Here is a 24850-nt window from a genome sequence, read left to right on the forward strand (position 1 = left end):
TCTCTGTCCTTGCTCCAAGCATCATGCCTGGGGTACTTCTTTTCCTCGGGCCACCCAGAGACACAAGAACAAGCAAGTACTGCGGCTCCACAGCTGGATGTATTTTGATGTGAGACACCTTTGGAGATGCCAACAGCAGCTCCCTCCTCCTCCCACTGCCTGGGGTGCTCTGGGCAGGAGGGAACCCGGGAATACTCTGGCCCTGCCTGGGTGCGGTGCCACCCCAGTGTGCCTGTGCCACTGCCATCCATGTTGCCTCTCGTCGTGGGGTTTCCAGACTTGCAAGGAACAACCTCCATCCCCAGAGGTCCTGTGGCTCCAGGCTGGCCCTGGCAGCCTCTCCCCAGCCCCAGGAGCAGGAGGTGTCCCCAGGGGCTATTCCTGGCCCTGAAGCAGCCCGGCACCCCTGATGTGCTGTGGGTGTGTGCCAGTGGCACAGATGTCAGCCAGGCCCCGCATGCAGAGCAGTACCTGCGAAGATTGGAGCCTGATGCCACAGCCAGCCAGGGATGTTACTGTCCCTGTATGTCCCCCAGCCCCACTGCCTGGGGAAGAGGTTTGTGCTGACCATGTCCAGCTGGGCCTTGGTGTCCTCCTGGGCTCTGTCTGTGGGGATCCTGAGCTGTGCAGTGGTGAGCTGGAAGAGGTTCAGCACAGCCAGCTTGATCTGTGCCAGCAGCAGGGTCTTCTGCATGGCTGTACTCTGGATGTGGGTCCAGCAGGACTCCTGGGGAACAGAGTGAGCCCCGGGCCACTGCCCTCTGTCCTCCTGTGCCCCCCCGGGCCGGGCCACGCCAGGCCAGGGGGACCCAGCAGAGCTGCAGGGATCCTCAGCTCAGCCTGGAGTGCGCCCAACTTTGCGCCTCCACCGCACTGGGCATCTCCCTTGTGCAGAACACCTGCACTGCTGCCCTTCTCCCCGCGGGGGTCCTTGGGCACCCGACATCCCCCTTACCCACTGGAGCACATCTTGGCGGGCGGCCTCCAGGCGTGTGTGGAGCCGGGCCAGCTCGTCCTTGGTGCCCAGGAGCTCGGTGCTGGTCTCCTGCCGATACCGCTGGAGCCGTGCCCTGCCCTGGGCCAGCCGCTCCTGCCCGGCCTCTGCCTCCCGTGCCAGGGCTGCCCGCACCCCCGCCAGCACCCCGAAATGCACCAGCATGGCCGGCACGTCCTGGAACTGGGCAGTGGGAGGCGGCCGAGAGGCCGCAGCGGTGGAGGGATGTCGCCACCAAGGGGCTGGGGGACACGCAGGGTGGCGCCGCAGGACTCCACGCTCACCTGCCCCATCCTGGCCAGCACGTCCCGCAAGTAGTCCCCGAAGGGCCGGAGGCTCCGCAGGCACCGGGCCAGGCGATCCCTGTGCCGCAGCAGCCCCGCCAGCTCCCGCTGCAGGCGGGCGGCCTCAGCTCGCTCCGCCGCCGCCCGCGCCCGCTCCTCCCCCGCCCGGCGCAGCGCCCGCTCCCGCCTGGCCGCCACCGCCTGCGCCGTGGGTACGGGGTCAGCGGCAACCTTCCGGCCAGCCCGGCCCCGGCCCCCGCCCCCGCACCTTGAGGAAGGAGTCAAATCTGAGGACGGCGTCGCGGTGCTGCCGTTCCCTCCGGGCCAGCTGCTGCCGGCGCTGCGCCAGGCGCTGCATCCGCTGCCGAAACTCCTGTGGGGTGGCGGGGTGCTGAGAGCGTTGCCCCACGCTTGTGCACCCGAGGGTGCCAGCCCGTGGATAGCTGGGGACATGCCTGCCCGCTGCCTGTCCCCATGGCACACCTGAAGGACCCGGGGAGGGGACACTCGGGGGGCTGAGGCCGCTCTCACCTCCCGCCGGTTCTGCAGCTCCTGCTCCACCTCCGCCACCTCCCGCCTCTTCAGGAGCACACGAGTGGATGGCAGAAGCGGGGCCGGGTCCCGCGCTGTCACCGTCCTGCCACGGGCTGCGTGGAGCTCGACTTGGCTGGGGAGGGAAAGTCCGGGCAGGGGCATCTGCCACCGTGGCACGGGCAGGACTTCCCTGGGCCACCGCTGCTCCCGGGGCTCGGCCTGGGGAACCTGGCCCGCTCCCCGGTGTGTGCAGGGATTGTCAGGAACCACACTGCGTTATCCCTGCCTGCATTCATCTTCTTGCCCACCCTCATTCCTGCCCATCCCTCCCACTTCAGCCTCTCCCACTTGGAGATCCCCAGCACCGGCGCTGTTCCCCAGGGAAGGACAAATCACGTTACAATCTCAGCTTTCTGGTTAGACCCCGGGGAGTCCGCCTGCCTCCCCCCAGCCCACGGCTGGAATCCTCTCCTCCCTGGGAGCCTCCGCTGGGGACACTGTGCCCACCCAGTGACACCCACCCTGGCAGTGGCACCCGGAGATGGGAACACAAACCGAGATCACCGGGCACACAGGACATGCTGGCCTTGTTGCCAACTCTTTGGTCCCTTGCCACGGGGAGGACGGAGGGGTCTCACTCACAGCAGCCGCAGCTTGTCCCGGAAGGCTGCTCGCAACTGCTCCTCCAGCTCCGAGTCCATCCCGCCGGTGCCTCCTCCTCGCCCAGGGGCCTGCGGAGGAGCTGGGACCGGGGCGGCCGCGGTGGTGGCAGCACAACAGTGTTGCCAGGGGCAGCCAGAGGCTCCCGCAGCTCCCTGGGATTTTCCTGGCTTGGCTCTGAGCGCCGCTGAGAGGGCGCGGTGCTGAGCACAGGGAATGCACCAGGGCTGCTTGCAGGGGGGCTCCCACTCTCAGCCCTCAAACCATTCCATCCTTCCACCCACACTCCATTCCCTCCAGCCCTCAGACCCTGCTCCAGCCCCTCAGAACCTTCCGTTCAGGCTCCATGGCCCTTCAGAGACCACTGTGCACAGCTGGGCCACAACCCCTGTCCCCCTCAGCTCTGTTCCAGCTCACACTGTTCTGACATCCCAGGGATGGCGCAGACCCCCCGCCTTCACCCACAGTGCAGACCCTGCCTCTCTCTGCATGTCCCAGGAGTGCTTCCCTTCCACTCCACAGGCCATCAGATTCCCTTTGATCCCCTGTGTGCTGTCAGGTCCCCTCTGTCCCCACATTATGTGTGCTCATGCCCCCATTACCCTTCACACACTCACAAGGAACAGATTAACTCCTGGCTTGGACACAGAGCAACACCACAGAAGGAATAGAGGAAATATTTATAATAAAAACAATTCAGCCTCCCCAGAGTCAGTGTCACCCATGTCCTGCCTGCACACCCCTTGTTTCTTCCCTCACCCCAGGACCACTGCAGCCCCATGGTGACTTTCTCCATCCCAGAGCTGCTCATGGAGACTGAGCCAGAATCCCACACGTGAATTTGAGTCTGTCACAGGCATTGAAGTGAGTGGGTGTTCCCATGCTCTGCCTGCGCTGGGAGTCACCTTGCTTTAAGGACACCCAAAACAAGATGGGAAATGGAAGAGGAGAAAAGGAATGGAGAAACATGGCTGGGGAAGGATGGAGTGAAACTGTGGAACGGCAGGTGGAGAGAGGTGGGATGGCTCTGCCTGAAGTGTCCTGGCACAGGACACTGACAGCCTGTGCTCAGCCACATACAAGGACGGCCTGCTTGATGCTGGATTCCAGCGGGAGCTCTGTGTGCTTCCCCAAGGAGGGACAGAAGCTATGGGCCTCGTGTTTCTTCTCTCCCTTCCTGTGGGGAGAGCGTGCCATGGATCTCGTCATCGTCACCTACAAAGGGCACAGAGCAGCAGCATCTCAGCTACGCCAGCCATGAGGAATTCCTCTGGGAAGACTCAAAGCTCAGCAGGGAGCAGGCGGCTCCTCACCTTCCGTGAGGTGGCTCAGGTCAGCAGCCTGGGCCCTGCTCCCACTGACCAGCGCCATGGCCTCGTGCTCAGTGTAGCTGCTCAGGGCCTCCTTGGACCCCTTCCCCTCCTCGTCGTCTTCAGAGTCCACCAGCACTAAGACATCCCCCGAGTCTGCATTCCTGGGAACAGCAGAACAAACTGGATGAAAGGCTGAGGGGAGCCTGTTCCCTGCCCTACAGGAATGCAGAGTAGTGATGCCATGAGGGACTGGGCTGAGGAATGTCAACACTCACCTGAATGCAGCACCTGAATGGGAGAGAAGAGAGAGACAGTGTTAGAAACTGCCCCCCTGGCAGTGCCACTGGACAATCCCTGCCAATCCTGCCTCCACGTCTGCCTCCCCCACATGGTCACAGGCAACCCTGACTGACTCCAGCACTGGGAGGGACAAGCAGGTTAGGGATAAACCCCCAGGAAGGAGGAACCAATCCCTACCTCTTAGGCACAGGAGGGGATTGTAGTACAACACAACCCCGGTGACGGTGAGAACAGCCAGGAGGGACAGGACCACCACAGCACCCACGACGCCAACGATGTTCACTGGCTCTGCGGAGAGGGGACACAGGAGGAGCTTGTCACCGGGACACAGATGGATGAGGAATTCTCAGTGCAAGCCAAAGAGCGGGTGTGCTGTGCCCCCAAGGCCTCCTGCCACAGCCCCACTTACGCTTCACCGTGAGGCAGATGAAGAGCTCCCTGAGCCCCACGGGGTTCTGGGCCTTGCAGATGTAGCAGCCGCCATCGGTGCCCTGGGAGCAGTTCTGGATGGTGAGCCGGGACACGCTGCCCTCCTGGGCGATGAGGAACCTCCCCCCAGGCTGGATCTCCACCTCGGGTTGGGTGATGTCCCGGAGCCAGCTGAGCCGAGCCGCCGGAGTGCTCTCGGTCACCCGGCATGTCAGGGTCACATTGTCACCCACAAAGCAGGTCTGGGGGGGCTCAGATTCCAGGGAAGGGAGTTCTGAACAGCCCCAGGCGAAAACAAAAACAGAAGTCAAGGAGGGAATGGAGGCAATTAACATAACAAGCAATCAAGCTTCTGGCTGATAAATAATCATTAACAGAAGGGAGGCAGGCAGGCGTCTGTGAGTTGAGCACTGTGGGTTTAGCATTTAGCTCACTCAAGAGCCTCCCAAGGAGTGACCTGAGCAGCTTTCATGGTGCTCAGCCCCTTCTGACACCTGTCTTGATATCCCTGGGGAAAAGTGGTCTGAGGTAGCCAGCAGGTAAATGGCAGACAGGAGAAGAGCAGCCCAGGTATTATTTTCCTTGGGGTCAGCAGAGCTCTTGTGAAGAAGCCCTGACAATCCTTGGAGGATAAATACAGCCCAGGTTTTCATAAACCGCTCAGATCCCTGAGATGCCTGAAGGGCACACACAACCCTTACACCCAACCCTACCAAACTTCCATCTCAAGCTGCCCACAGTCCCCAAACCACCTCTCGCTTTCATGCAGGTGTGTGGAAGCTTTCCACAGGAGAAAACACTGCTGTGGTGAAAGTTGTCGGCCCCTGAAGATGGGCCCAAAACACAGCTCACCTGCAACCCTGCCGTGATGGATCTCAGCTGCAGGACATCTGTGCCTTGGGCTGCACGTGTGCCCTGCCATGCTGCCTCTTGGCTTCCCTGACCACCTCAGTGCTCTGGAGAGCAGGGAATGACCGGGGTACCCACCTGCCCCACTTTCAGCAGCTTCATTAACAGTTAATGAGGCAGCAAATCCACTCACTTATCTCCACAGTGCAGGCAGGCTGCTCCTGCTTCACCACGTGGCTACCCACACACTTGAAGACTTTTCGGTGGGAGAGGTGGGAGCTGTTCAGCGTCTCCACGTGGGTGTCCGAGGAGCTGGTGGAGCTGATGACCCAGCTGGAGTTCTCCAGATCCTGCCCCTCTTCTCTCCAGTGCAGGGTGGGGTGGGGGTACCCCCCGGGCCAGCTGCAGAACAGCTGCAGCATCAGCCCTGATGAGGAGGTCTCAGCCCAGCACTTCGGCGTTGCCTGTGGTGGATCTAGCAGCAAGGACAGCATGTGGTCAGAAACACTGCCAGGGCTGGAATTCATTTGTCATCATTCCCCTTGAAAAATCTTTCCTGTTTCCCTGCAAGTCTTGCTCCCTGAGCTGCATCCCGCAACCCCAGGCATGCGCAGCTCTAAGTGACAGCCAGCAGGGACTGTGAAGGGCTGTCACAGCCCCCACAGCCAAGCCTTGAGGGAGGGAAAAAAATATTGCCACAGTTTTATCCAATGGAAATGAGATAAACACCTAAAAATGCAGCAGGAGAATGAAATCCCACTGCCTTGGTCCCCATGCCACAGGTACCACGGAGGGACATGGAATCACCACTTGAGAACAAGGCACAGTCCTGGCTCTCTCCCAGCTGCTACTTCCAGCACAACAGATCCACACATGTGATGGTTTAACAGCCAGAGGAATTCTGGACTCTGATCCAGAATTAACATACCGTGCCCCTATGTGTGCCTAATCCAGTGCTGAACAAGACCCCACCAAGAGATCAAACCAAAGCAAGCCCCACACCAGAGGAGTCAGAGGGATGTCTGAGGCTTATTTTGGGGAGCATTTATTCAGGGGACTTTGAAATGACTTGAATTAATAAAACAAACATCACGGCAAACCCTTGTGTGAGCTGCAAGAATGCACCTTCCTGGGGCTTGGCTCTCCAGGAACTGTACACACGCCTCGGGTGATCTTTGAAACCACCCAGCTCTGGCAAAGAAAGTCCCTGCAAACACTCTCTGTGTCCCAGCTCTGGGGACGATCAAACTGATCCCAAACCCTGGCTGTGCTTAATATGGCATCCTGTCAGCCTGAACCAGCAGAAACTGCCCCACATCAGTGGGGCACAGCCCTTCCAGGATGTCCAGGTGGACACAGCCCTTCCAGGATGTCCAGCCAGAGCTGCACTTTCTGTGCTGACCTCAGGAACAGCCTCCTGAAGCCATCAGCTTTGCACCCTGAACTCCCAGGCTCTCCCAGCACAACTCTGTCTAAACAAGAGATCTGCTCCCACAAAGTTACCAAACCAAAAGCCTAAAAATCTCCACCCTCCCAAACCTTAAAACCTCACAAAACACCAGCAAAAAGGACCTGTTGTGGTTTGACCCACAGAAGAGCCAACAGTGCTTGTATCAACCCACACACAAATGCGCCAAGGAATCCCTGGGAGGTGTGGAACTGCACGTCTCCTTCACAGGTGCTTCCCATCCAAAACAAACACAGAATCACAGCCCAATAAGGCAGGGCTGCACCTTTGTCCTGTCACTAGAATGTTTACTGTACTGCTTGTGGTGTTTTCAAAGTGCAGTTTTAAACAAAAAGAGAACTTTTTGGTACCACCCATGGGACAGGTTGAAGACTGTCAGCTGGTAATTCCCACACAAAGCCTCTACAGATTCTGCGAGGCTCTTTCACAGCAGTGCCAAGTCTGTGTCCAAAATTTGCTCCAGCCCAGGATAAGATGTTCCACCAACATGGATTGTGAAAAAACAGGGCCCTGCTACAGGTTAGAGGTTAAACTTCTAACTTCTGCTGATGCTTCTCCTGCTGACCTAAAGCACCTCCAGAAATCTCTCTTATCTATCAAAGGGCATGCCCACATCACCTTTGTCATATTTGGAAATTAGTTCACACAATTAATTCCAGGCTAATAAATGAAGTTCAGAGTGCAGCACCAACACTTGGCACCCCAAAAATATGTTTTTCTCCCAAGTGTTCTGCCCCAGTGCTCCAGATTTGGGGCTCCCCACTCCTAAGCCCAGTGCCTACATATTTATTCCCTGCAGCTGCCCGGGGTTCAATCCTTGCACAGCCCATCTGCACGTTCCTTGCTGCAGGAAGGGAATTTTTATTCCTGTAAACTTTCAAGAGGTTAATCTGTACAAAACAGGTGCAATGTTTACACACAGGTAAAAGGAAGGAACACCCTGAAGGCAAACAGCTCTCACACATGGGAAGAGCGGCAAAAGAGGAAAGGGCCAAGGGAGTACAGAGGGTCAAAATGGGAAAAGCAGTGGATGTTTCTCTCTTCTCAATCCTGAAGGGCCCAAGAGTGGCACCAGGCACAGGACCTGTGCTCCTTGCTAATCTGGAGGGGGCTGCTCCCATGGAATACATGAGGCATCAGGGCAAAATAATGGTGCCCTGGCAGAAGCAGGAGGGAACTAACCAGCTTAAGCGCTTTCCAGCCCGAACTTCCACCTGTGCTCTGAGCATTTCTAAGGGAATGAATGAAGGAAACAGAGATAGAAAGGGGAGAGGGCACCAGAAGATACAATAGGGCTGGAAGAACTGGCCTGTGCTGATAACAGGCACGCTCTCAGGACACTGCTCCCACATAAAACCTGAGGAATTTCATGCTTCCGTCATTATCAGAAGGTTGCACTGTACGACTCCTCAGCTGGGGACCCTCTCCGTTCTCCCACTGAAAGGATGGCACCAAGGCATGACACAGCACATCTATCCCAAACAACGAAAAGCAGACAGCGAGCAGCAGCCCCCACCCCAAGGTTTATGAAGGCTCAAGTCAGCCAGATTCTGAGGCAAAGGGGCCCCCTGGAATAGCTACTGGGAATGGAAGATGTGCCCAAAAACTCGTTTATCACCAGCAATGAAGAAGAGACACAGTGAGGACTTAAGAGCTGGCATTTCCCCTGCACATGCCAGATCTGTGACAAGCCATTTTGGACCACATTTTGGTGCTTGTGAGCAGATGTGAGAGAGATTTTTGCATGATAAAGCCACCCTTGCACTTTTTTAATATTATATTTCCACCAGTGCCAGATGAATTTGGGGATGTGGAAGGCCAAGGGGAGGAAGCTCAGCTGCGGGAATGACTTACTGGCCACCAGGAGCTGCACCCTGTGCTCATGGTCCGTCTTGTTCAGCACTTCCCTGCAGGTATAGTTGCCCTCGTCCTGCACACGCAGCTCTGTGATGCTCAGGGAGCTGTTGTCCACCAGGGAGAAGCGGACGTCCGGGGGGAAGGAGACCCTCGAGGAGAAGAGAGGTGGAAAGGAGTGCGGATCCCCTTGGAACCAGACCACCTCGGTAGCTTCTTTGGACACGTTGCGGCATAAAAGGAGGATGCTTCCTCCCACCTGCCCAAAGACCACTTCATCTGTTCCTGGAAAAGAGAAGGGATGGCGTTAAGGATGTAGGAAATGGGCAAAGCTGCCTTCTGCCAGCAAAGACCTGGATATTTTAGTTGTGTCAAATAGGGGTGCTTGTTAGGGGACTGCTGAGGGACCTCTGAGGCGACTAAAAACAACCAGCGAAGACCAGAATCAGGAAAAAGGGACACAGTTCCCTACTCCCCTCCCCTCAGCCCGCGCTACCTGCGGCCTCCCGGCGCGGCACCAGCCTCCAGACACAAAGGGCGAGGAAGAACCGGGCCGGCGGCATCCCGCCGGGGAGCTGCATGGCTGTGTACCGCTGCCAGAGCGCCGCGGAGGTGGTACTGCCCGGCCGCCGCCCCGGCGAGAGGCCAGGGAAGGGCGGGCGTGCCCGGCTGGGGGGACCCGCCCGCTAGAGCCCGGGAGGGGCCCGTGATGGGGTCGCCGATCGGGCCCCGCCGCCTCAGGGGCGCCATTTTGGACAGTGGCCATCTTGAGACCCCCAACCCCGCCCGCCATCTTGGGGTCACCTCACTCCCCCCCGCCACGTGGGGCGGCCCCAGCAGAGCGGGGCCGGCGCTGCCGCCCGGTACCGCCCATGGACGGGCAGCGTTTAAACCAAAGAGAGCGGTGTTCCCGGAGTGGTGTTCCTTGAGCGGTCAGCGACCCCCGCGTCCAGAGAGCTACTGCAATCTACCTACTTAGAGACACCCCACAAGCAGCGGAGCGCGGAGAGCGGAGATAAACGGTTATTCCTCCGTATAACCCCACAGCATGGGCCGTAACCACGCAACTATCCACGGGTTTCTCCAGGATACCTTACACATGGCAGCTTGGAAGCATCAAAGCGTGCGTGAAGCAGAGCTCTGAGACACACAGGGCTTCCCAACTGGGCCCTGGAACATTAATTATTAATTAACCTAATTAGCGGCAGGGGCGACAGTACTGCCCCAGGTAACCGCAGCTCGGCCGGCCCCGCCTGGGGGCGCCCTAAAGCTGGCTCGAGGGCGGCCAGAGGTGCGTCTCCACCAATGGGAGAGGAGCGAGGCGGCGCCTCCGCCAATGGGCGCGGGGGGCGGGCAGCGCGGAGCCGCCGCCGCCGCTGTCGTAGCTGTCGTAGCTGCCGTAGCTGCCGCAAACGTCGCTATGCCGGTGGACCTGGCGAAGTGGGACGGGCCGCTGAGCCTCGCCGAGGTGGAGCAGAAGCCGGCGCACCCACTGCGGGTCAAGTATGGCTCCGTGGAGATCGACGAGCTGGGCAAGGTGCTCACGCCCACTCAGGTGAGCAGCGCCCGGCCCCGCGCGCGGGGGTTGGCGCGGCAAAATGGCGGGATGCGGTCGGGCCTCTTGTGCGGTCGCTCCGGCAGCCGCCGCCGGAGCTTCGCCGGGTGCGGCGGGAGAGAGAGGGGCTGAGCTTTGGGGCCGGCCTTGGTACGGGGGCGGCCGTGCCGCGGGAGAGAAGGCCCGTGGCTCTCACAGCCAGGGGGAGCTGGCACGAATGGCCTGGAACCCCTCGGGTGTCGCTGCCAGCGCAGGTCATGCTGGCCCTGTGTGCAGGGCAGGTGGTTGGCGCTGGCAGCGGGGCCAGTGCTAACGTGGTCATCCTTGCAGGTCCAGCATCGCCCCATCAGCATCGAGTGGGACGGCTGCGATCCCCAGAAGCTTTACACCCTGGTTCTCACAGACCCTGATGCGCCCAGTCGGAAGGACCCAAAGTTCAGGTAATGGGGCTGGGCAGCTCCGCGTCTTGCCTGGGGAAAATGGAGCATCCCTCTTGGGCTGAGCAGAGGCTTAGGAGGAGGTGGGACTGTGCTCTGCCTGAGGTGCAGCTGTGGGGCTGTGGCTTGGCACAGAAACTGTGTCCTTGCATTACTCCTTGAGCCAGGGATAGCTTGAAGAGGAGCAGCTGTCTTCCCCAGGGGTGTTTAAAGGTCTGTTGTAGTTGGAGCAGCACAGCATTTATTACTTGCTCTAATTTATCACATGGATATTGGAATCACGTGAATTGGAATTAGGTCTTTGCTGGTGGCAGAATTGTAAATCTGGGACCAGCTCACTTTCCCCAAGTCAGCCTCAGCAGTGTGTGGAATACCCACTCTCAGAGGTCAGGCTGTGGGTTTTCTGCAGCCACATGGAGCTGGTTTTGGCAGGCTGTGCATCCCAGCGAAGCAGTACCTGCTCTGGGACTGATGCTCTTTGGGTTTGGCAAACCAGGAGTGGCAGCTGTTTGTTTGCCCTGTGCTGACAGCCTCATGGAAAAGCAGCAGCTTGGAGTGACAAAGGATTTTGCCTGGGGTTCTGCCAGTCTGATTATTCTTTGCCCTCTCCTTTCAGGGAGTGGCATCACTTCTTGGTGACCAACATGAAAGGCAACAATGTGGGCAGTGGGACCGTGATGTCGGATTATGTTGGCTCTGGGCCTCCCAAGGGAACAGGTTGGTGCCTGCAGCAGTTCCCCTGTGGTGCTACATGGATCACCACCCAGTGCAGAAGGGTGTGTGGGGGGGAAACCTGCAGGAAACTGCCTGTGGAAACGATCTGTGCAGGATTGCTGCGGGCTGCACGTAGCCACAGCCAGCACAAGCAGGGATCAAGCCTATCTAGTGCATCCTTGCTAAGCTGCCTTAATCTCCATCATCCTTAGCCATCTCCAGGGGTCACCTCAGCACCTGCCTCTGTCCCTCTGTGCAGGTCTGCACCGCTACGTGTGGCTGGTCTACGAGCAGCCCCAGCAGCTGTCCTGCAACGAGCCCGTCCTGTCCAACCGCTCTGGGGACAAGCGTGGCAAGTTCAAGGTGGCCGCCTTCCGCAGCAAGTATGGGCTGGGGGCGCCAGTGGCGGGCACCTGCTACCAGGCCGAGTGGGATGACTACGTGCCCAAGCTCTACGAGCAGCTCTCGGGGAAGTAGGGCCGGGGCCTGTGGGGCACTGCAGCACCCATGGGTGGGGCACAGCACTGTAGTTCCATTTCGTTAATGAGTTGAACCCAACTGTCCCACTCTGGCCGCTGGAAATGTCACCCTGTCGCTGTCCCTGCTCTGTGTCCCTGTGTCCCGGCCTGCGCTGATGCCTGTGGTATCCTAGCTAGAGAGCTGCTGATGGGTGTCCCTAGAAAACTGACCTGCTTAAGGGAAGCAAAAGCCTTTGTGAATTAGTGTCAATTCAGGGAGTCTCTGCTGTCTTGGGATGGCTTGAGGTGGCAGGGCTGTGGGTACAGAACCACTTTGGGGTGGATGCTGCCTGTGGAGACTCCCTTTTCCAGGAGAGGAGAGTGCAGTCTAAGGGAAACTTCCTCCCCTTTTTTTTTTTTTTTTTTTTATTTTCCCTGTACTACATCTGACCAGTGCCTCACTACAGCAGTGAAGGTGCAGCTCGAGGGGGAGGCAGGGGCTGGCCTGGAGAACTTCCTTCTGTTCTCTGCTGCCACTCAAAGCTGAGACTACTTTTTTGTTCAGTCCTGTGGTGACCTGCTGTTTGCTCACAGTGCAATTAAAAGCTTCCCAAGGAACTTGGTGTGCTTGGTTGTCTTCTTGGGGGATGAGGGCAATGCTCAGGGAGCAGTGTGGTGGTGTGGGGTTCCTGTCCTCTGGGGACAAGGCTGGACGCTGTGCCCAGGGCTCCCCATTCATGGGACACACTGATGCTGGAGGGACACAGCTCAGAGCTATCATGTCCAGCGTTTAGTTCCTTTCCAAGGGATCTTCCCGCACTGCCAGATCTGTGGAAGCTCCTTCCTTCCACAGGAGCCCCCACATTGCCACAGCAGATCTGACACCCCAGCAGTACTGACCTGAAGCCACTTCCCAGCCTAGCTGCAGGTCCCAGGTGCTTCCTGCTCCTGCAGCAGCTTTGCAGTCAGGCCTGGGGGTGTCTCCTACGTGCTTAGAGCAGAAATGAGCCTTTGATCAAGCCTGATGGCTATAAAAATGTAAAAAAGGTGAAGCCAATGCAATTCAACTTTATGGAATCAAGAGCCTTCCCCCTTTTTTTCAAGCTGCTGTATCAAAGCTCTGCCATGACAATGGTCCAACAAACAGGAATCAGCAGCAGCCATGTAAAAACTGGGGATTCCATAACTCAGAAAGGTGGATCATGCTGCCCTGGGGCAGTTCTTCAGCCCAGCCATTAAAACATTTCAACAGGATCAATGGTTTTCCAGGAAAACATCCCCAGCTACTCCAGACCAAGGCCCACCAGAGTTAAGGCTGGAGCACTGCTCACGAGGCTGATCCATCCTGGGACTGCTTGGGCTGGGAGGAAGACATGAACAAAATAAAAAATTCATTACCCTAAAAACCTCCACTGTCAGGAAACCAGCTCTGGAACCGGGCCCTGAGGCTGAGGGACACCTGGGGAATGGGACACCTGGGAATATGTCCTGTCCCCATCTTGCACCTGGTGCTGGGCCACGAGCCACCCCTCCCGCAATGACACAGCCAGGCATTGTGATGAACACTTTTATTTACAAATATAATTAAAAGCTCTGACAGTTATTCATGCTCTTCCCTGGAACCTGAAAAATGTTTTTGTTGTTTTGTTGGTTTTTTTGTCCTTTTTTTTTGTTGTTTTTTTTTAAAGTGCATGCAAAAGAAGTAAAGCCTTTTTTTTTTCCTCTTTTTATTGTAAGAAAATACACAGTTTGAAAGTGTGAATAATGCAATATTTATGTCCAAGATCATGGGGTTGGGGGTGGACTTGGGGGAGGAACAAAAAAAAACCCCCAAAAAACAAATAAAAGAAAAACTGAAAAGGGCTGGGATGATCTAACAGACAGTGTTGAGCTCTGGAACGGAACTGGAGAGTGGGGGGTGGCTGGAGCGGGACAGGAGCGGGGGAAAGAAGTAAAAAAATTTTTGATCAGAGAAACAGTTAAAATACAATATGAAAATAAGTAAAAGCTCTCCTTAAATTCCTTCTATACACAAAATACACGATTTGACAAAGCCCAATTTGTGCTACTGGGATCCTGTGGGCTCATTTAAGTGTATTCACATTCTCTGCGACAGCAGAAAATGATTTATGATACAATCAAGAATATGCCTAGAGGCCAGGGCTCGTCCCTGCTGCCCCCGGCATGGTTCTCCTAAAAATCACCACGTCATTGCCCCGCCCCTCCCCACCCCCAAAAAAGTAATAATATGTCACCACTGATATGTACAGCACGATTTAAGGTTTTTTTTCTGTAAAATGTATCAAATTTTTTTCAATCTTTAATAAAATTTTTTTTATTATTTAATTATTCCTGATGAATAAATACCAAAAAAATAAAAATAAAATAAAATTATGCAGCAGCTAGTTAAGGTAAGGCTGCGGATTCAGTCTCTCTCCCCCTGGGATCGTAGATATCTTTTAATTATTAATATTTTTTTGCTTGTACTTTCATTGATTGGTGGTAAAATGAGTGATTGCTCAAAAGCAACATACATCCACTTGGGTTGTTTTTTTTTTATGGTTTTTTTTTTTCTCCATTAAAATTGTCTCCAAAGTTTTCACTGAAACATTTTTAATCATTGCACAGAGACATCAATACTGTGACATACTATGAAAAAGACTGCCAGGAGCTGTCCTGCACCGGGACGTGACGGGGGAAAGGGGCCCCTGATGGAGTAAGAATATACAGGCACTGGTCCGACACGATGTCAGTAAGAGAGACAGAAAGAGAGAGAGCACGCCCGTCAACATGGGGAATGTTGGGTTTGCAAGTTTTATCCTTACTTTGTTTGCTTTTTGTGTTGGTTTTTTTTTAAATGGCAAAGAAATTTAGCCTCATCTATAGTCCTCCTTGGGATATTCTAATGTGACCAAATTCCCAAAGCCCATCCGCAAGCTCTCCATGTCAAACGTCTCAATCTCTCGCTCCTGCCTTTCCAACAGAAACTTGATCCTCTCGCTGCGTTCCTTCTGGAGAGCGGCGAGCTCCTCTTCGATCTGAAACGAGCACAGTCAGCAGCCTCCCAGCGAAGCTCCACCCCTGCTCCGTGTCCCAGCCCAACTCTAGGTATCCCCAAAATCCCCTCTGGAACGTACCTTCTGTTCCAGGTGTGCCCTGCGCAGCGACACCCGTTGCTCCAGCTTTTGGAGTTCCCTTTCATGCTGTGCTTCTGTCTGCATCTTAATTTTGCTCTGGTACGCATTGAGCAGCTCCATCTCCTGCTGGAGCTGCAGTCTCAGGGCTTGGCATTCTGCTTCCTGGGCCTCATCCAGCCGGAGCTGTGAGAGCATCGGGAAAACAACACTCAAACCCCCGCTGGGAATTCCTCTGCTCTGACACAAGTGACACACCACTCTTTCTTCCCAAAGCCGCTGGTGTTGGTGGCAGAGGGAGAAGGCAGGAAGGGCTTCATGAACAGCAGCTTCTCTGCTCACACTGAGGCAGAGCCTCAGAAGATCCAATTCTAAACCCCAGCACGTGAGGGAAGCAGGGGAAGGATGCATGTTCCGCAGGACACTTACTACAAGAGGCAAAGTGCCACCTGATGTGTTAGTTAAACAGTTTTTGTAATTCAATGGCGGGAGAAGCACCCCTCCCAGGGTGCTGCCAGGCCCCAGAGCCCCCTGAGCCCCCTGCACGTACCGCCTGCGAGGCCATCATCTCGTTGATGCTCTGCTCGTACTGCTCAGCCAGGATGGCGAGCTTCCGCGTCTGCTCGTCCTTCAGGCTCTTCAGAATTGTCTTGTGCTCACTCTTTGGAGTTACTTCCAGCTGGTGATTCTTCAGTGCTTTGTACTGCTTAGTTTGCACTTTGCATGTGTCCTGGAACTGCTTTTTGATCTGCATTTCCATAGCCTGCCAAGGAAGGAATGACATGAAGAGCGTGAAGGGCTTTGGGAATGGAGAGGTTGTGGTATGTCCACATGGGTGGGGGGTGCTGGGAACCACAGCTCCCCTGTGCTCCCCTTCATGTGCTTCCCACAGGGATGAACCAGCAGCATCAGCTCAGGCCCTGCTGCAGCCTGGCCAGGAAGACGACCCACTCTCTGCCCTCCTCAGCCCAGGGCACTTCTACCCTCTGCCCCTGCTTCCTGCAGATCACCCAGCCCATCGCCTGCCTCCCAAAACGTATTTGCTTTTTCACAGCATCATTCCCCTTCCATTTCCTTCCCACCTCAACATTGCACTATGTGGAGGCTATAGATCTGAGAACTAGTGACGGTGTGACAGAGTGACAGCAATGTGCCTTCTCTCTGATGACCAGGGACAGAACTCCAGAGAATGGCTGGAGCTGTGTCAGGGAGGTTGAGGCTGGAGATCAGGGAAAGGTTCTTCCCCCCAGAAGGGGAAGAATGGGCACGGCCCGAGGCTGCCAGAGCTCCAGGAGCATTTGGACAATGCTCTCAGGCACAGGGTGGGATTGCCAGGGTGTCTGTGCAGGGCCAGGATTCAGACTCGATGATCCTTGTGGGGCCCTTCCCACTCAGGATATTCCGTGATTCGCTGACACTGGGAGGAGGAACAGGCTTCTCCTGCAGAGAGCAGCTCAGGGGTCTGTAACAACACTGGGGCAGTGCACAGAGCTCAGCACACCCCTGTGCTCTGTCTTCTCTCTGGTGCTGAAAGCAGCACCCAACTCCTCATCATTCCAAGCTGACACCAGCAAGGGCCTGAACAACACACGGCTCATCAGAAACACGTTCTGTACCACTTTGCTTAGGACTGGACTATTTTTCCCAACAACCTCAATTAGCACAGCACTTTAAAAACTCTCTGTGATCTCTGGGCTACCCCAGCCCACAACTTCCCTTATCCAGAGCTGCTCTGTGCAAAGGGAGGGGATGCAAGGGAGAGCATAGGGTGTGGAGAGCAGTGGTCCCACAGCACGGTGCTGCATGGAAGAGACATGGACAGGAGGACACAGGCCAGAGGAGGAGGAAGGAAAGCTTGCAGCACCTTCAGGTTCTTTGGTTGCTGCCGGAGCTCCATGAAATGCTTCCTGTGCAGCTCCCGCTCCCGCCGCTTGTTGTACTCCAGCTGGTTCTCGAGCTCAGTCTGGTGCTGCAGCCGGATGAGGTCCATGCGCAGCTTCTGCAGCGTGTGCAGCTGCCGGTACTCCAGCTCCCGTGTGGACTCGTCGTGCCGGATCAGCATCGCATGCTCCATCTCCTTCTGCGTCCGCTTCTTGTTCAGCTCCTGCGCCAGACACACACAGCTGAGGAGGGGGAATCCCTGCCTGGAGGAGTCGAGTTCACGAGGCCGAGGGTCCTGCTCATTCCTCTACACAACACCAGGGACTTCACCAGTCACAGGAAAACACGAACCCAGCAGCACCATGGGGATGCTAAGAGTGACCACCTAGTGACCGACCGACCATCCATCTATCCATGCCTCCACCCATCCCTCCAATCCATCCATCTATCCTCTGGCAGCTCTGGGATGGCCCCAGGAGTCCCCAGCAGGTGGCACTCGGACCTCACACAAGCCCTCTGTGCCCGCTGAAACTCGCAGCAGCTTTCAGTGAATACATCCCAGGGTGCTCAGGGCTGGAGTGACCGACAGAATCGGGGGCTCCTGTCTGGTTTAAATTCCCCTGTGCCCCTGACAGGCACTGGGAATGAGCTCCTCCCCAGTCACCTGCACTAGAGTGGCCATAGCAGAGGTCAATGGCTCTAACACCACCTCAGGTGAGAAAATGAATTGTCCAGGTGGGATCTGGCCCAAGGTGCAGCATGTTTTTAAAATGAGGCTGGAGCCCGAGGCTCACAGAGTTTTGCAGCGTTCACCAAGAGGTGCTGCACAGGGTGTCCACAGTCCGGGATAACCTTCTCTAAGCTACAAGCCCAGGAAGGGGAAGACACCAGTTCTCTCCCTAATTATTGCAAATATTTGTGTCTCCAGGTGTCAGCCACACCCTGTCGAGCAGAGAGCTGACTCCAGCTGTACCCCGGCACAGATGGTGCTGGTGCATCCCAGATCCAGGCTAAGGTTACAGCCTCACCGCTGTGCTCTGTGCTGGATCAGCCAGGCACAGCAGGGCTGCCCCACCCCACGCTGCACTCAGCACAGGGAGAGCCCAGTGCTGCCTCAGCCTAACGAGTTTCTGCAGGAGAAGCAAAAAAATGTTAATTATTCTGAGCTGCTGCTCACACGTGGTAATGCTATTGTAACTCTCAACAGGAGCACCTGCAAACTTCAGCCCTTGTGGCTGCTACACCTGGGACAGGTTTGAGCTGAGAGGATGGGGAAGGAAACGGGGCCAGAGTTTCTCTCTGCCCTCTTGGCCATAAGGGTGTAGCATGTGTTTAGATTTAAGCAAGACTTGACCCCTGACAGCCAAGATTAAAAATTAGATGTACTGGTGTGCCAAAATCACTTCCCACTTGGCACAAAGGCAGGTGGGACACTGACCAGGCAGGAGTTGTGGCCCATGTGCTTTCATCCAGGATAGCTCAGCCAGCTTCTCCTGAGCCCATTCCACACCTGATTTTAGATCACACACAGCATGAACACAAAGTCACTCCACTTCCCTCAAACACTTTCTGCTTGCACAAAAACAACCTCTGTGGTTAGTTAAAATATCATGGAAAACACATTTTGAAAGTGTTATTTACTTCAGTCATCCAAGTAGTTAGTACTGGAACATTTGAGTTAGTAGGGACATAATTTTCAGGAAATAAAAACTCAGATCATTCTGAAAATTAGGTCTCTCGTAAGAGCTTAAATGCAGGAGGTCAGGTGTGTTCCTGGTTAAATGCCATGCTAGGTAACTGAACTCTGCCACAGAGCTGACATGCTGTGATAAGGGTGCTCAAATCTGATTTTTTGGAGTCAATCGTTTTCAGGGTGCTGGGGTTGAGATATCTGGATCTCAGCAAAGCAGCTGAGCAGCCCCAGCCACATCTGGACTCAAGGGCAGCAAAGCTCTGAACAAGTACAAAATATGCTGGAAAACCTGAGGGTAGCAGGCCAAGTAGAATTGGAAATTTTTGACCACTCCTCACTCAGCTTTCACTAAAACACCCTCTCATCTGCCAGTCTTTATCCAAAAATAACATCAAGCAAGAATTCAGATACTACAGTGATGACCACAGAAACATCTCCAAGTGGAAACTCTTTCTCCAAAGTGGTGTTTGACCACAGGCAGCCCTGAGGCAAGGGGCAAAAACCAACGAGGGGAAGCAGGATGTGAAAAGCTGCTCCTTGACAACCCACATCCACATCCCGCAGCTCTTCCTGGCCCCTCACCACAGCCCAAACCGGGGCAGGATCCCCCAAATCCAACACTTCAGAAGCTGGGATGAAGCAGCAAGCCCAGAGGGGGTGGTCCACAGGGTGTTTGTGTCTGCAGTCAACAATGCCATCCCTCAACTGATCAAAGCAGCCACAGCTGCATGGAAGACCACTTCCCAAAACTTTTTTGTTACATTTTTCTCAGTTCTATTTAGCAACTAGAAACATGAAGACCTAACTTCAGCCAAGACACAAAGCTAAAGCAGCTAAAGAAACACTGGGAGAGGAAGTGAGGAGTGCCATACTTCCCGAATGTTCTGCTGCTCCATCTCGTGCCTCTTGATCATCGTTTTTCTCTTGAAGAAACGGCAGTTTTTGTCGTAGTAGAGTCTCTGCTGGGTGAGAAGTTGGGCCTCCTCTTCAGCCTGTGTGTGCTGCAGGTTCTCTTTGTGTTTGGATATCCTTTCTTGCTTCTCTTTCTTGGGCGTGCTGTGGTCCTCATTCATTTCCTGCAGGGTCAGAACAAGGCTTCCCTTAGCACTACAGTGACACAGGACTTGGGGACCTTCCTGGTTCCTCCTCTGCCATTCAGTTCATGAAAGGACACCAAAACCCTACTACAAAACCAACAGAACCAGACCTATCACCTGGCCATGCCCAGCCCTGCTGCCCCTATAGCTGTACCAGGACCCACACCAAGAGTAGGAGGAAAAGTGGCCACTGAGTTCCTTGATAATCATTTTCTCACCTTTACCTTCTTAACAGCAAATTATTTTTGCAATGTCGTGGAGACACTACTGAAGTAATGCATTTTGGTACAGATAAGCTACATATGAAGTTACTTCTCTTCCTAATTTATGTAAGTGATCACAGGGCTTTTAGTCAAGGGACATTGAATGGCTGCTCTGATTACTTAGAAAAAGAAAACAGATGAGGAGAAAGGGGAAGAAGAACTCTCTGTGAAGTCCCATTTTCCCTCATCACCCTTGGTTTCAAAGATTCTGCTCTACAGCAAATTGTGAAGGCACCTGTAGCCACCCTCACAAATTGTTCTGGAAATTCACTTGCTGAGAATCCAAATTTGCTTCCAAGCCTGACAAGATCCCTTAAACCCCTGGGCTGGTCCAAGTTTATCAAAACAAAAGACTGGTTCGCGTTCATTCCACATCCCTTCAGCCCCGAAAATGAGAATTTCTTGCCTCTTTAATCTTTTCCTTGCAAAGCTTGTATTGTTTCTTCTGACTTTCTAAAAAGGTCGCCAGGTCTTTCTTTTGCTGAGCCAAAATCTGTTGCTGGAATTTCTTTTCATCTGCTGCAGCTGCCTTTGCCTGCAATGTAGAGAGGAGGGGGAAAAAAAAAAAAAAAAACCAAACCAAAAAAAGGGTGAGTGAGCAGGTGCAAAACCCAGCACAAATCAGTGTTGTGATTTTTGGTCAGTCATTTTGGTGACTGTGCTAGACAAAGCCATGAGCACTCAGCCACAGGAAAGCTACTTGCACAGAAAATGCTCACATAAATCTGAGGGCTTCCTTGTGCTTATTTCCCCACCAAAACCACCCCAGAGGGCACAACCCCACTAGTTCACTATAGGGATCAACGTGCTGATTTTTAGACTGATGGCTCTGTCACCTCCTTAGCTGTGAGATAAAGCTCCCACAGCCTCTTTTACCCAGCTGTGCACTGGTGGATGCCAATGGACTGCCCACATCCAGAAGGGTGACTTGAGGCAGCTCTGGCCAAGGACAGGGAGCACAAGGTGCACCTCAGACTATGGCTTTGAGCAGCAACTCCCACAGCCCCCCTTGGAGACCTGGATTCTCTTGTCCCTCGGATCCTCAGGGACAGCTCCCTGCACTCACCTCCTTCTCCATCACAGCCACTTGCTTCTTGGCCAGCTTCTCCAGCTCAATGGACGAGTTGTTGGCATGTGTCTCCACCTCCTTCTGCAGCTTGAGGCGGTGCTCGTCCATCTCAGCCTTCAACTTGTTCTCCAGGGCGATCAGCTGCTTCTGGTGCTGGCGCCGCATCCGCTTATATCCTGACATCTGTTCCCGCAGCTCGTTCTCCTGCTCATGCTCATGGATCTGTCTTGTAACCTGCGGTCAGGAACAGGGCAACAAGTGCTCCATGGCCTTCCTTCCCACACAAGCTGTCTCTGTGCTGGCTGCTCACCCATAACCCAGGCCCTGCTCTGCTCTCAGGAATCAGCTGCCGCAGGTGCTGCTGTTTCAGTTCACAAAGGCACAAGGTTTCTCTCTCTCTCCTAACTTTTAGCCCCCACCTCTTCCTGAGACTTTTATGTGTTTTCAGTAACAGAGCAGAAAATGTGTTACAAATAAAGGAAGCGACTGGTTACCTATCACTCCAGGACACACTGGAGGAGATCTGGAAACAAAGGTGGCTGATGGACACCCTTCTTCAGACACAGGACTCAGATCCTCAGGGTGACATGGACTCCCAAGATGCATCCACAACGCCCCCAACCCACCTGTTCTTTCCTTCCTCCTCAAGTCATCCCCATGCCAATTCAATCCCTCAACATATATTTTCTGCTATGAGGATCCTCCTTCAAAATTTCCCCTTAAAATTCAAGATGATGGCAGACTGAGCTCATTCCCTCTCAGAATTGAAAGTTTTCTAACAAGTGAATGCTGTTCTGGAACTGTGTGCTCTTAACAAGATTGATCAGATGGTCTAAGCAGATTTTAAAACCTGCTCAACTGAAACAAACTCACAAGTTCCACATTCATTGCCATGCCCAAGTGTATCCATGTGAAAGGAAGGAAAAAAAAAAAAAAACAACAAGCTGTGCCAAAAATGTTCAGAAGAAAATGCAAATGGTGATGCTTCCATTTCAAAAGAAGAAAAGTGCCCAAGACTGATTTCAATTTTTTTAAAGACAGTCTCAGGAACTTCACTTATGATGATCTGCTGATCATTTATATGACCTGAGAACCAAAAACTTGGTACATGTGTGGAACAGCAGCCCCTGATTCTGTGCAAGGGGACCTTTGCTTTCACACTTAAGTCCTCTAAAGGTGATCACTGAAGCTTTATGAACCCTTTTATGAGTCCCTCCTGCAGCCTGAAAGAGCCTTCCTGATGGATTCCTCCACAGTAGCCCAAAAATCTGACCCCTACTACAGAGCTGCTGTCATTTGAAGGCAGTTTTGTGGAGATGTTCAAAGTTCAGATGTAGGATGGGATGCACCTTCAGAGCTGGAAAGGTTCAGGTTCAACAGAAGAGCAGATGCTTTAGGGAGCAGCCATCCCAGTGCACTTGCTGGTTCCAGGGCTGGGAGGTGACAGGAAGCCACGACCAAGTCAGAGCTCCAAAATCAACAGATTAACACCCTGACTGAGGTCACCCAAGGCAGGCAGCAGGTGCTGCCACCTGTCTTGGCTCAAATAACTCCCAACACTTGGGAGGAGTGTGGAGAGGAACTTAGGAAGAGCCTCCCAAAGCCAAGGAAGCACCTGATTGCAAAGGAACCGAAAAACCATCCTGACCACAGCACTGTCATACTCGGGCTAGTCACTTTAGTGAGGCTGAGTATCCACTACGAGGTTGTTATTTTGGAGTTGGCTGGATTAAATACGTACTCACACCTCAGCAACTGGTGTAACAGAGCAGCCTGTAAATGCCTGAGACCCAAACAGATCTAAGGGAGCCAGCAGGAGTATGTGGGATTGTAGGAATGACCACAGAAACAAACACTGGGTTAGCCCTGTGTTCTGTGTTCTGCTACAGTTCAAAAAGCTTTTGGTTTTTCCAAGCGTAGCAAGGACAGCCACACTTGGAAGAAGTTGGGAAGTGTTTGTAGGAACTTGCACATTTCAGTCAAGTTCAGCAAGAATAAGATCCCTGCCAGAAGCTTCCAGGTAAGGAAAATTCCTCTGAGAATCCAAGTTAATGATAAGAGACAGATGCCAGGTAAGACAGGCAGACCCCCAACACTTCACACATGCCACTGACAATGCTAAGTGACATCCAGCTGGGAGAGAACAGCCTTGGTGAGGCACTTGAAGAGAGATGGAGACCTGGGAGCCACCAGCAGTACAAGATCTTCCTGGATGTGCTATTTTTGGGGCCTGGCCCTTTTGTGAGCAATGGGATGTTCTGCACAGCACACTCTGTTCCCAGATGTTGGCAGAACAAAGCAAACAGCAAGAGCCTAAGAAAAAATGGATCTAAGGATCCTCCAGCAACTTTGCCAGTCTCCTTTGGTCTGATCTCTAATGAGACGTAGAATGTGCACTTGTTTTATTTACAGCAAAACTCATTAACTTTTACCCTTGTTTTTTTCCCCTGCTCCTCTGTATCCCATTTCCAATTTTGCTCAGCTTTATCATTATAAGAACTCCATCTTGGAAAGATTTCCCATGAAATCTGGGATATTTATCCCTAACAATAGGATGCAATTGCTAATTACAAGCCTAGCTGATAAAGCCTTCCAGTCACAGCAGAAGATGAGACACTAAAAAGTCAGAAGAAAACAAAAGTAGCGTCTCATCCTAAAGATGAGAGAGGAGAGCAGCAGTCTTGGTGGACATCTCGTGGATTTAGTCTGTGTCCAGCAAGCTCATGATAAAGACTTCATTTATCACCATAATCTCCAATCAAGTCCAACACTCTTCAGGATTGTCTTCGAAGACAAAGTCTGCACATGGTGATCTCAGGGATGAGAAAATGTGGAAAAAATGAACATTAGTTACTGAACATGCCCAGTTCAGTACCAGAGAAGTCCTTCAGACTATGAATGAACAAAGGATTATGGTCTTAAAGATTAAGCCCCTAATGAATGAGCAGCTCCAGCAACCATTTTAACAAAAAAATTTGGGGATGTTCCAGTAATCACCTTTCTGGTGTTCTCAGACAAAGACACTTGGAACTCCATGTACTATTTAAAATACCCTGAGTGGGAAGGGCCCCACAGGGATCATTGAGCCCAGCCCCTATCCCTGCACAGATACCCCAGCATCCCCACCCTGGGCACCCCTGGCAGCACTGTCCAAACGCTCCTGGAGCTCTGGCAGCCTCGGGGCCGTGCCCATTCCCTGGGGAGCCTGGGCAGTGCCCAGCAGCCTCTGGGGGAAGAACCTTTCCCTGCTCTCCATCCCACCCCTTCCCTGACACAGCTCCAGCCATTCCCTGGGTCCTGTCCCTGGTCACAGAGAATAGAGATTGGACCTGCCCCTCAGGAGGAAGTCCACAAACATAACCCCATAGATTATCATGGGAGAAAAGGTGGTAACTACAAAATCTGTTCTCCACATAACCAGGAAATGTCAGGATCCTTCACACCAGGAAGCTGCAGTTTCCTGGAGCTCTCCCTGCAGCATAGAACAATCAGGTCATCAGGAGAACAAAAAACCTGTATAAAACAGAACAGCTTTTATTAAGGTATGCATTTTCTCAGTTTCTTATCTCTCTCTATCTTTGGCACACACAGAACTGAGAACAGAAATGTCTTTTCCAACCTACTCCCACAGGCAGTTCACTTGCCATAAAATCCAAACTTTCTTTCACCCCTCCAAGATTTTAGCTTTACATAAGGAAGTTAAGCTCACAACTTCTCCTCCAAACCAGCAGCTGTTTAGAGTTCCCTTTTACATTGTTTATCCAAGATACTGAACCCTCTCCTAAAGGAAAGGAGTTCTCACTTCTCAATAACCAAAATACTGAGCTCCTCTATGCTGGAGGAAGCAGAGCTCTGAGCAAGACC

At 53.7% G+C, this 24850-nt stretch overlaps 4 protein-coding genes across 9 annotated transcripts in view; 1 reads left to right on the forward strand and 3 right to left on the reverse strand.

The window, feature by feature from the left end:
* Nucleotides 1–77: 77 nt before the first annotated feature.
* On the reverse strand, nt 78–2607 carry CFAP73 (cilia and flagella associated protein 73). Of its 3 annotated transcripts, none has more exons than XM_032128426.1 (7): nt 2455–2607; nt 1810–1945; nt 1547–1651; nt 1279–1479; nt 956–1177; nt 569–727; nt 78–471 (listed from the first exon to the last, which is right to left on the reverse strand). In XM_032128426.1, the coding sequence occupies exons 1-7, from the start codon at nt 2511–2513 to the stop codon at nt 376–378; spliced, it is 978 nt and encodes a 325-aa protein (XP_031984317.1). In that variant the 5' UTR covers nt 2514–2607; the 3' UTR covers nt 78–375. The 3 variants fall into 3 exon arrangements, with proteins under 3 accessions (XP_031984317.1, XP_031984318.1, XP_031984316.1); XM_032128427.1 differs by having other exon boundaries at nt 78–487; nt 1762–1945; XM_032128425.1 differs by having other exon boundaries at nt 1762–2546.
* A 526-nt stretch (nt 2608–3133) lies between these two features.
* VSIG10 (V-set and immunoglobulin domain containing 10) lies at nt 3134–9483 on the reverse strand. Its single transcript, XM_032128422.1, has 8 exons — nt 9182–9483; nt 8686–8970; nt 5557–5838; nt 4495–4788; nt 4263–4373; nt 4061–4073; nt 3786–3946; nt 3134–3687 (listed from the first exon to the last, which is right to left on the reverse strand). Exons 1-8 carry the CDS (start codon nt 9264–9266, stop codon nt 3620–3622), a joined length of 1299 nt encoding a protein of 432 aa, XP_031984313.1. The 5' UTR covers nt 9267–9483; the 3' UTR covers nt 3134–3619.
* Nucleotides 9484–10039: 556 nt separating this feature from the next.
* PEBP1 (phosphatidylethanolamine binding protein 1) lies at nt 10040–12467 on the forward strand. The gene is made up of 4 exons (XM_032128428.1): nt 10040–10240; nt 10571–10680; nt 11294–11394; nt 11651–12467. The coding sequence occupies exons 1-4, from the start codon at nt 10106–10108 to the stop codon at nt 11866–11868; spliced, it is 564 nt and encodes a 187-aa protein (XP_031984319.1). The 5' UTR covers nt 10040–10105; the 3' UTR covers nt 11869–12467.
* A 935-nt stretch (nt 12468–13402) lies between these two features.
* The window catches only part of TAOK3 (TAO kinase 3), a 74888-nt gene continuing 63440 nt past the window's right edge, over nt 13403–24850 (reverse strand). For 3 of the 4 annotated variants that reach the window (XM_032128409.1, XM_032128408.1, XM_032128407.1), the window contains 7 exons: nt 20984–21220; nt 20324–20452; nt 19430–19633; nt 16848–17087; nt 15534–15746; nt 14987–15169; nt 14726–14887 (listed from right to left, as the gene is read on the reverse strand). In XM_032128409.1, the coding sequence (XP_031984300.1) occupies nt 14726–14887; nt 14987–15169; nt 15534–15746; nt 16848–17087; nt 19430–19633; nt 20324–20452; nt 20984–21220 (1368 nt within the window). Of the gene's footprint in view, nt 14888–14986; nt 15170–15533; nt 15747–16847; nt 17088–19429; nt 19634–20323; nt 20453–20983; nt 21221–24850 lie in introns of all 4 variants that reach the window. The other variant, XM_032128406.1, reaches the window with a different exon arrangement.

Source organism: Corvus moneduloides, chromosome 18 (assembly GCF_009650955.1).
Source record: "Corvus moneduloides isolate bCorMon1 chromosome 18, bCorMon1.pri, whole genome shotgun sequence".
Classification (NCBI taxonomy): domain Eukaryota; kingdom Metazoa; phylum Chordata; class Aves; order Passeriformes; family Corvidae; genus Corvus; species Corvus moneduloides.